The sequence below is a fragment of the Nelumbo nucifera genome, chromosome 1, assembly GCF_055504915.1.
Source record: "Nelumbo nucifera cultivar China Antique chromosome 1, China Antique-T2T, whole genome shotgun sequence".
NCBI lineage: Eukaryota > Viridiplantae > Streptophyta > Magnoliopsida > Proteales > Nelumbonaceae > Nelumbo > Nelumbo nucifera.
This window is the reverse complement of record NC_142649.1, coordinates 79,140,820-79,151,812: the sequence shown is the minus strand read 5'-3', so window position 1 is coordinate 79,151,812 and position 10,993 is coordinate 79,140,820. Positions and strand designations below refer to the sequence as shown.

The following is a 10,993-nucleotide window of genomic DNA, read 5'->3' as shown; positions in this document are numbered from 1 at the left end:
AGGTTGGGGGGAAGGTTATAGTTGTGGAAAAGAGAGATGGTTCCTACTACATTACGAATGGAGTTCGGGCTTTATGACCTCGACTATTAAGGGGTGAAGTGGAAGACGAAGACCAGCTACGAGCTGTTCCTCGAAGATCACGATCTCATTGTGACCATGCTCCCAAGGAAAGTTACCTAGGGGAATACTATAAACTAAGTTGTTCGGAAGCCTATACCGAGCTACCAGGGACAGGAGTCTGTCCGTCATCATTGTCAACGGGCCAATGTTATTTGGCTACCGACCTCGATACGAGGTGGACGCCAAATCACCTGAGGCCTCTCACTCCCCCTAGGTGAATCCACCTCAAGAGGATCGCGGACCGCATCTTGACCCGAAGTAACTTCTTCGGTATGGTGATCTATGGCTTGAGACGAGGTACCCACCTCGGCTCCATCGGATTCACCCCTCCCATCTAACAGGCTATCGAAACTAAAGCTAGACATGGAAAGACATGGAATCGAAAAGGAGAGCTAGGGAAGACTCACCAAAGAGAAACCGAACTTAAGAAAGGAAGATGACCTCGGGAAGACACCGAACTGAAGAGACACCAAGCTAAAGAACTTGAGCACGACCTCAAACCGAAGGCTAGCGAATTTGTGGCGAAGGAAATGAGTCTCGGGCCCCCTATTTATAGCCGTTGTGTTCGAGAATCAACAGTCGAGATCAAAGTGATCCAACAGCTGCTAGGAAAACCGGTTGCGCGACCCCTGAGTTTATAGATGGCGTGACGTCCGTGCGTAAACTAGACGCGATCTGGGTCATTCTTGGTTGAGTCAGGCAAACGAACAGGTCCGACCAACGATTTACCCGACAAGTTGCCTAGACCTCGTGCCAAATCCACCTGGACTCATCATGAACTCCCCACACAGGGTTGGGACCCCTGGCTCGGGGAGTGGGGGGCAATTGATGAAGGGTGATTTGGCCCAACCTAGTAAAAAGGGGACACGTGGACACGACCTGACCAAGACATGACAACTCAACCTGACAAATTCAATTCGCAACAGTTGAGCTCGCGTATTCAGTCACCTCGGCATAAAGGCCACCTCGGCTTAAGGCCCACCTCGGAGCAGGGCCACCTTAGCGCAAGTCTCACCTTGGCATCGAGGCACCTCGGTATTCAAGCCACTTCGGAACTAAAAGACCGAAGTTCCAGTTCGGAACCAGCAACTTGAATCACCACGTAACTAACTCCCACGTAACCAACTCCAGAGGTCTCTCCAACGAATCCCGAATCCCTCGAGATCACGATGAGTTAACAGACCCCAACTTTTCCGGGATCACGATAAGGACTTATCTTGACTCCGCAGGAAAAGGAAGTGGAAAGAGATAAGCCTTATCTGTATATTGCTCCTTCGGAAGCAGAGCAAACTCCATCTCCACATCCTGGATATCCCGGAAATCTTTCGTGCGCCTCACGACTACTCAACTATATAAAGGCTCCAACCCCGATGGCACAAGGTACGCGTGATTTTTCTGCTCTCTAGCTCTTTACATTCTCAAAGCTCTTTAGCTCGCATCAAATTACTAACTTAAGCATTAGAGCGACCTCGCCGGGCTAGCCACCCCGGGTTCTTTGATCTTGTTCTGCAGATTTACTTAGCTCGCCGTCCGACTAGAAGCCAGATCATCCTCCAGCAGGGAGCAGTCAGATTGCACAACATCAGGTTCAACTATTTGGTTGGGCAGAACTAGAACCCCGTTCCCATTTATGATGGAATGGCATTTTTCCATTTGAAGGAATGGGATTTCTTCCTCCTTTAAAATGAAATTCCATTGTAACTGATTTTAATTCTTTTTCCCATTCTTGTCTCTAAAACAAACAGACCAGGGGAATAAATAGACCATTCCAAGGGATTTTCATTCTAATTCCGAATCTTAGGACTGCAAATAAGTTGGATCAGATCTAATCCGAATCTGGTACAAATCCATTAAGAGGCGAATTCGGATATCCAATCGGATCGGATCAGAAAAACTGATCCGTTAACTTAATGAATTGAATTCAGATATTGGCCGATCTGATCCGATCTGAATTGATGAAATAATCAGGAATTTTAGTAAGTACAGGCATCGATCGTTTAAAGACCACCTTCAACATCCCCAAACAAGGCCCATGGACCTGTTTCTAAACGGAAATTGCGACTTCCTTCACTGTTGAAGCTGGCCGAGCCAGAGGTCCACTAGACTTGATATTGAATATGAATGGTTATCAATGCCAAAGTCAAAAGTCAACCATTAAACCTTCACTCTAACAAGAACCGTGTATTTGATTACATGAGAGCAATGACACAAATGTTGTTTGATAATACTACAACATCCGAGGACTCCATCCATGGTCCATGATAAGGGTGAATGACCCAAGCAAGAGTATGTAGGATGGGCAAATGAATTCGTAATTTTTTTTTATGTGGGAAAGTTATTTATTCACTTGAGAAGTGTGATATTCAAGGAGTGTAGATATATTAGTCAATGGAAACCAAAATCTCAAAATCCAAAAAACAAATGAGCCCTTGATTATAAGTTAAGGTTTTGTCATGTTGAACCGTGTTATGTATCCAGGACCAAGTAAAGTAATCAAAACAGCTTTGTTTTTAATCTACAAAACAACTTCAATGAATAAGTTTAAGTAAATTAGGCCGAGTAAAAATTAACATAAATTAATAAATTAGTTTTTGATAAGTAACTTACCATAAACCTTGTGACCAATTAACAGTAAAGAGTTAGATGAAGAGTGAGAAGATGCTCTACAAAATCCAACTTTGGCACTGGGAGACAACATACACGACATTTGAATTCCTTCGCATCAAGATATCAAGATTTAGGAAACATATCCAACCCAACAATATCGCGGGATGAACTAGTCTCAAGTTTCATCAAGTCATTTTCTATTAAACAAATTCATATATATATATATATATATATATATATATATATATATAGGCAGGCTGTGATTCCAATAGGAGTGGAGCACGTCAGCATCACATGAGACTTGAGTAACAAGCCTGATAATGAGGTTAAAAATTAATGGAACCTCCACTGTATATCTGTATCAAATCTCAAGTTTCCTTCTTTCCAAGATACGGAATGCTTCTGTGGATGTAGAAACTAGCTTTATACAAGTTAGCAAGGTGACAAGATTCCCTGTAAGTAAAAACTTTGAAAGTATAGAAATCCAATCACACACATTGAGAATATCTTCCCATGAATTAAACATACATATATGAAAATATTTTCAACTAATGTACGACAGAAAGTTATGTGCATAGAGTTTTTGCTTGTAGGAGATCTAAGCTCATTAGGAAGAGAATACCCGTGCATCATCGTATTTAAATCACATACGGGACACGCATACACACTTCAAACTGAGGGATCCTAAATGCACAAGATGTATTATTTTTTCATGGGACTAGGTTAACCCTTCTTGGCACATTCTCCCCCATTTCCTCCAGGGTCCTCCTTAGCCTCACTTAAAGGGGTATATCGGGGATACTTATTTAGCATTGGGTCTGGGCCCTCGGTCTGAATCCATTCAAATTTTAGCAAATGATCAACATCAGCCCGAGCCCGCCCAAGTTGCAGTCTTGCATAATTTAATTTACTTGGACAAAATTTAATGCAAATGCCTGCTCACATACTCCTTTACCAATAGTAGATTATGAAGTCAGTATTGCATCGAGCCCCTTACAAGTTGCAACAATAGTTGCTAGACTCGCACTTGACACTTGATCCAACCATCACCATCACCAGGTAGTGTTTCCGATAAGGGAAATTTAGATTCATTCATAATTGGAATCGGAACCAAAGTCCTTCAGAGTTAGAATCAAAATGATCTATTCCCATACTCGGAGAGATAATGGCTGGGTGGAATGGGAAAAGGGTTCTGATTCTGTCCAACCAAACAATATCTCATTCCAGACCTCCATTTCCGCAAGCCAAATAGGCCCACAGTTTTCAATTTTTCCTAACACCGAGTAAAACCGGGCTTGGACTGGATGGTTTATCTAAATCCAAGAGATAAGGAAACTCAACTGGGCGGTTTTTGTTAAATTGTTCGGGTTTTATTTATATGACAATAGAAAAGAGGACCCTACTAGGCTAGGCTACTACACTCATGACATGATTCACCATAACCGGAAAAAGTCAAGCAAACGAACGGTGAATGGCTAGCTGAGTCGCTGTCAAGTGTCAAATCTTTCTAGGAGACTAGGACATGATATCTTCCCTATTTAATTAGAATTTAAGGTCCAACCACGGTTAGATCGCGGATCTGGAACCCAATCACTTCAATGGGTTGATGAACCATCTGAGTCTAATTAGCAATGGTTAGTATTGCATTGACTTTTACACATGTATTCCAGATGGTCAAACGGGGCATCCCTTCCAAATATTAGGAGTGATAATGGTCCGGGCCGAGCTGGGCCTAAACTCAAAAACCTGGTCCCAGTCTCAGAAATTTGCGGGCTGGGCCAGGCCAAGAATGATCACCTTAGGCACACGATAAAACCCGTGTAACTGCAGGTTCTCAGCAACATGGATGGTGAACCTCGTGCACCCCGCTCTATCCCCAACCTTTAATCCCCCTCTAATCTATAATATGTAATACAAAAAAAAAAACACATTATGAATTTATGATCTACCTAGGACTAGGAGAAGCCCATTAATTCGGTACTCAATTATGAATTCATGAGGATTGAGGAGCCTAGCAACTGGGCCAAATGATGTGCTTATGTAATGAATAGGGAGACCGACCATATTTCTCATCATTCATAAAAAAAGAATTAGGAGATCATGTCAGTCCAACAAAATTATGTGTATTTGTGTTTTCCAAAAGAAGAACCCGAGATGTGACAAGAGCAAAGCCCTCCTCTACAAAAATTCAAACGGTGGTGGATGTGAAGTTGTAGATATACGCTACTGACTTTCATCAGCAACTCCTTTGTGCTTTCAGCAATTTCCTTGCCCTGCATTTTGTTTTGAGATTTCATGAAATCAATGAACCACAAACGGGTAGATTTCTAAACAGGATAAGATGATGGCAATACCCAAGTTCGCAGATCTATGACTACTCAGAAACAACTTGGATCACTAATGTTTTATGGCAATGAGTTTCTAAAACGAGTCAGGAAGATTTATGTAATCTAAAAACTGAATTTTTAATGCCATTCATACAACTCCATTCAACTGTAACAATTCTGTAGCTTGGTAAAACTGATGATTAGTGAATGTTTTGTGTTGTCTTCATGCTTTCTTGCTTGCTTGCTTTTTTTTTTTTTTTTTTTTCTTTTGTGTATCTGTGTGTTGGATGGGTGGGGGATGCTCAACAAAATTGTGTATGATTTTCCCTGATAAAATTGTTCCACTATTATGACATTTTTAACTCATTGCCAATAGATCCAAATGTATGGCATAATTTCACCAAGCCACAGATCAAATCAGCATGTTTTCCAACTGAGTTCCACCTACTGTTATGATGTTCTTACCATAGCAACTGATAAGGTGTCCCATACTCCATCACTAGGCATTAGTATTAAACAGAAACATCATAGATTAGAGGAGTCCCAGCTAGCATCAACGGCCCTGATGATCTTCTGATGCAATTTGGCCCCAGAGCATGCAATTATTCCTCGATCAAGACCTTCTAGGTAAATGCCCTTGGAGAAATCCAATTGACGCCCTCCAGCATCTGTCACCACACCACCGGCCTCTTGTATAATCAGTATGCCAGCCGCATGGTCCCATATCTTCTCCTTGTATCCAGTTTTTGCGAACTTCATAAAAATCTCAGCATCTCCCCGAGCTATGGCTGCATATTTCACCATGCTGTAGACACGTAATGGCTGATTTCTGCCATTGGAGAACAGCGATAATTGATTTAAAACATGGATCCTGGTGAAAACTTTTGGTGGTTATATATGCAATAAATTACAAGGAAACATGATATGTTAACACACAATATATAAATTGGCATGCATGTAGGCTGAGAAGGGCATGCTATAAAACTTTTTGGATGATTTTGTTCATCCAATTTTCTCATGCAACCAACCTATAAAAGGTATCTCTGTTTATTCAAAAACATCTCCTAGATGCAGTTTGATGGAAATAAACCGTGCTTTTATTTCTTTCTTCTGGGCAAAGGCTATATTTACAAGATAACCTATTTTAGCCCAATTTCATTTTTAGGCTACCCACCATATTCATGTCAATAACCAACTATGCATTCAACTTGCCTAATAAATTGTACAGGAAAAAGTGAAATGTTAGGCTGTGTTTGGTTGAAGGGAAACAGATGTTTCCTTGAAAAATAAATAACTTTTCTAATTTTCCTGGTGTTTTACTTAACTTTGGAAATAAACCAGAATAGTTGAGAAATATACTAGTGTTGCAAGATAATTCAGAGACCAACCTCTGTTAGGAAATTTCCTAGTGGAAAATTACGAAGGAATGACATTTTCTTGCAATTAGTACTCACGACTGTAACTTAAGAATGGGATGCAATAAAAAATAAAAATAACTGTAACATAAGAATGGGATGCAATAAGAAAAAAAAAACCTGTAACTTAAGAATGGGATGCAAAAGATAATATACCTAAGGCCAACGCTGTGTGCTAGCCCTGCTGTGAATGAGTGGGATGAATTTGCCCTTTCAACGGGTTCACAGAATGTTGCCAGTGCTGGATCATCAATGGAGGATACACAAATTGGCTTTGCAGTTAGTCTCTGGTTTTCTTGGACCAATGGCTGCATCCATGTCTCTCCACTTCCTCTCTTTGCATATATTACACAACCTTTGTCCCAAGATTCAGATGAAGGTGAAGATAACTTAGACATGATCCTGTAATAGCGATGGTGATAATTTAACCACTCCTTCTTCATTGGGTAGTTGGGGCACCCAAGAACTCCAACTACAACTTCTCCATCCTCTATCAATGCTAAAGCCACAGCATATTGATCACCCCGTACAAATCCCAATGTACCATCAACAGGGTCCAGCACCCAATATCTTCCAGTTGGCCCTCCTGTTGAGTTGCATCGGCTGATGGCCTCCAGGACCTCTGAAGTTCCAAGGGCCCTAGTGGGACCTATAAGGCCATACTTAGGAGCTTCAGCGAGGCACTCATTCACGGTGTTAACTACAGTTTCCAACAGGCCTACAGAATCAGCCCTGGAAAGAGTTTGGACATCTTCCTCAGCAACAATTGCAACATTTTTGCTCCCAAAGCACTCAGACAGCATCCAACTAACAGTGGCTTGGACACTCCAATCTGTTTACTCAGTGATCAAGAGAATTAGTCAGTTTATCACTAATCAAAGAATGAAAAGGGGATCATGTAACTATAAAAATGGACTAAAATAATTTTGTAGAGTGATGGTTGATAACTCATAAACCAGTTGAAAACAGACAAAAAAAGATACACGGATATATAATATAACCTCAAGCAGGATGATCATTTGAAGACCAGCATTTTCATCAAAACATAAAATCGCTGTAGAAATAAAAAGGTTATCTTGAATTGGAGAGCGAGAACACATCCCAAGCATTTCTCAAAAATGAAAGACAAGAAAAGAAGAAAAATGATATCAAATTCTTCTGGGAAGGTTTTTGTCAAATGATCCTTCACATGCAGGAGAATAGAGACGACACAAACATTAGGTGTCACTTTCATGGTTGCACTTGAGTGAGACACATTAAGTACTTGGTGTTTCAACACCAAGCAGGTCCAGCACCAAATTCTTGTATTCATTTTATGATTCACTCACACATATACTTTAAGGAAAACATCATTACAGAGGCCTAAGAGATATCCGTATAATACATGCCCTTAAAAGATCATTCCCCAGCCAAAGTAGAGGAATTTTGGGTAGACAGGAAATCTGCTTTCTAGATTGATGATAAATGTCAATCCAAGTCAAATATGGACATTTGTCATTATTGTAGTAGTGCATCCCATCTCTACCTTCCTTACCGGTAGGAAATACCTAGCATAGGTATTGACCAGGCACTTATTGCCACCTTACCCATGAGCCTAGCCAGAACTTGAAAAGCTTTTCATACTATATAAAACCAACCAGTAAAACCCCATTGATAACTAAAGAGAAACAGTTGGAAGCATTATGCCATTATGTACACATACTTTCTAGAAACTGTGACTTCACAAACTTTGATATTCTCTCAAATTTTGGATGACTGTATCTATGTTCATAGAAAGTGACATCATGGCTTCTTGAGGATCTCATAATATAATAAGAAATCCAACATTCTGCTCAAGGATTTATCCACTTTCCAGAAGCTTACCTAGTCTGTCCTTAAGTGCAAGAAATTTAGCAGATAGATGATGACACATGGTTCTTCCTAAGACTGCAACCTAACCTATAAGTAACAAACTTAATGCAATGATCATAATTCATCAACATTAATTGCACTGGTTTCAACAACATCAAAGTCTTTCCAACTGTTGGCCCTTCTCCGTGCTTGAACTTTTCATCATTCAGAAGAGGCATTCTGTTGTATACTCTATTGTAACAAGTTCTTATTGGGGAGCATTTTGAATTAGCCAACATTCTAACCACAGTCCTAATTAGAAAATATGTTGTAGGGCATCTGCCACAGGAAAATACTGCAGTAGATGAATTGTAATACATACATGATACAACAAATGCATAAGATTATTTCTGCTTATAGAAAGAAAATGGGTATATGTAGACTTTTGTGCCCATTCTTTATGTGATAAAGAAAAATAAAGGATACTAGAATATGAGAGACACAGAAGTTCCTCTCATCACCAGAAAAGGGTGAAGTCATCCCTGTTTCATCCAAAGACTTGTCAAGATTCACATTCTTAATTCACACCTAGGTTCTCCTTCATTGGATGAGACATTAGCTACATAAAAACAGTACCAGAAATCAACAGAGCATTATAAGCCAATTAGTCACCTCCCAGAGAATCAACCGACCAAACCCAAAACCAATCAGCAAATTCGTGATGGTAACCACTTGAAATGAAACGAAACCCACAACCCCAGAGAACATGGAAAGTTTCATGTTTTGGCATCATATGTACAAGAATTGTACAGCACTACCGAATCTTTATGTTTTAGCATCATCTCAGCAATCATTTTCCAAATAAAATCCCAATAAAGCAAACAATTCGACGCCAATCAACTAACTGACGAAAAAAAAAAAAACACCCGCCAAAACCAAAGAAAAAAAATGGTGAGAAGGCTAAAAGAACAGAGATCCCATTAACCACAACTGTAATAGGCAAAAGGAACATCCCGTTTCCCCATTTAGATGCATCTCAAATGCAAGCCAACACTAACCCAAAAACATACAGTCAAACATAATCACCAAAAAGAAATTGTATTGGAGAAAGATTTGATCTAATTACCTGCAACTGTGACAGGAGAATCATCATCCTTGGATTTAACCTGATTGATGCCCTTGGTAATCAAGCTCTCTTGCACCCTCTGACAGAGAGAGCAAGCCATTTGGACGACTCTAACAGCAACATCCAACTCTTTTGAATATCTCTCTGATTCAGGGGATCTAAGCCCCAACTTCGCATCCTCCATGATCGATGAAGATGAATGATGATACCCAGAACGAGAAAAAGCGTTCTCTTGAGAGACCGACCTTCCTAAAACATGATAAGCAGCATTTACTACTGGAAACAGAGCTCCTACGTACTTGGATAGTTGGATGTCAGATTCTTCCTTCCTTCTATATGGGAGTTGTTGCCTAACTTGTGTTGTGTGGCCAGTAAGTTGCAACCCTCCACAGAACAACGGCATTAACTCGTCTCAATTTAATATCGTTTTTGCCTAGTACAAAAAAAGTCTAAATTGTTTTCGCTAATAGATGATTTTATCCTTGGTTGATTATGTGGGTCTTGTGATTTGTGAACAATTAAAAAAACAATTGAAGATCAGAGTGCCACATCTCTCTCCCTATCTTATATGGCATATGCCCTTCACTACAAGGATGGACCAACACTTGATTAACGTGACATTTATGACTAATTCATGCACGGAGAGAGTGGGGATGAATGGGGAGATTAATTTTTATTATCACCGTGTAAGAACATGGAGATCTCTCCCAAAAAAGTGTAAGAACAAAGAGAGGGGGAGGAAGGACGAATAGACCGAAGTTTTTTATTGCAACCATGTAAGACATAGATTACAAAGAGGATAATTTAAGCTAGGATGTATGAAATGCATGTAGAAAGAATTCCTTTTGGGCATTGTATATGGTGTTGGGTTGCCGTGCTGTTTGGTTCAGGGCAGTGTTTGGAATATTCTCTTCTAATTTTGGCATCTTGTCTCGATCCTTTCCCCCTTTGAAAGGAGTGCCAACAAACAGATTTTATTCTTAAGGGGTGTTCTATTTTTTTTTTTTTTGGATTTTGAGAGAAAGAAAGTTGGTCAATAGGATTTTGGTTCCCATTAACTAAGAATTTTTTGTTTTTTTTTTCAGATTAATGTGAGAATTAGGAAAAGTTTATTTTCCTATGCATCACTTATCCAGGTAAGTGAAACTCATCTCTTAGGTAGATAAATAGATTTTCCACTTAGGGGGAAAGTTGCCAATACAATGATACAAAAATACCCATTTTAATAATAGATTTACATAACTAAAATGATCATTACCTTTTTTATTTGGGAAATAAAAAAACATACGTAAATACACATACCCAATAAATATTTTCTAAGAAAAATTTACTCAGATAATTCCATTTACTCGGTCATTTTATGATCAGTTTTCTTTATATCATATGAACGGATAATTACAGAAAACCCCGTTTCAGTTGACTGGTAGGGAGACATCAAAATTCAACCCAACTTTGGTACTCCAAATTGCACAAGAAAAACATTCATACCAAAACACTGATAGTCATTGTGCCATTGTGTATCTTGTGCACTAGAATCTGATGATGACTATTGTTGAAATTAAGATTGA

General features: G+C 39.6%; 1 protein-coding gene across 3 annotated transcripts; it reads right to left on the bottom strand.

Annotated features, from left to right (window-relative positions):
• Nucleotides 1-4,830: 4,830 nt before the first annotated feature.
• LOC104605643 (3',5'-bisphosphate nucleotidase AHL-like) lies at nucleotides 4,831-10,251 on the bottom strand. 3 transcript variants are annotated; one of them, XR_016070751.1, is made up of 4 exons: nucleotides 9,426-10,243; nucleotides 6,626-7,301; nucleotides 5,520-5,925; nucleotides 4,831-5,000 (listed from the first exon to the last, which is right to left on the bottom strand). XR_016070751.1 is itself a non-coding variant. In XM_010270487.3 (3 exons), exons 1-3 carry the CDS (start codon nucleotides 9,826-9,828, stop codon nucleotides 5,580-5,582), a joined length of 1,383 nt encoding a protein of 460 aa, XP_010268789.1. In that variant the 5' UTR covers nucleotides 9,829-10,251; the 3' UTR covers nucleotides 5,354-5,579. The 3 variants fall into 3 exon arrangements, 2 of the variants coding, with proteins under 2 accessions (XP_010268789.1, XP_088742866.1); XM_010270487.3 differs by lacking the exon at nucleotides 4,831-5,000 and having other exon boundaries at nucleotides 5,354-5,883; nucleotides 9,426-10,251; XM_088886740.1 differs by lacking the exon at nucleotides 4,831-5,000 and having other exon boundaries at nucleotides 5,354-5,925.
• Between the last annotated feature and the right edge of the window lie 742 nt (nucleotides 10,252-10,993).

What these genes read in the sequence shown, in the direction of transcription:
- LOC104605643 (XM_088886740.1), bottom strand. Translation starts at nt 9,828, where the DNA reads ATGCCGTTGTTCTGTGGAGGGTTGCAACTTACTGGCCACACAACACAA. An exon ending in TTCTCCTGTCACAGTTGCAG is followed by an intron (nt 7,302 to 9,425) that starts GTAATTAGATCA and finishes CTGAGTAAACAG; the next exon opens with ATTGGAGTGTCCAAGCCACT. An exon ending in GCACACAGCGTTGGCCTTAG is followed by an intron (nt 5,926 to 6,625) that starts GTATATTATCTT and finishes AGTTTTCACCAG; the next exon opens with GATCCATGTTTTAAATCAAT.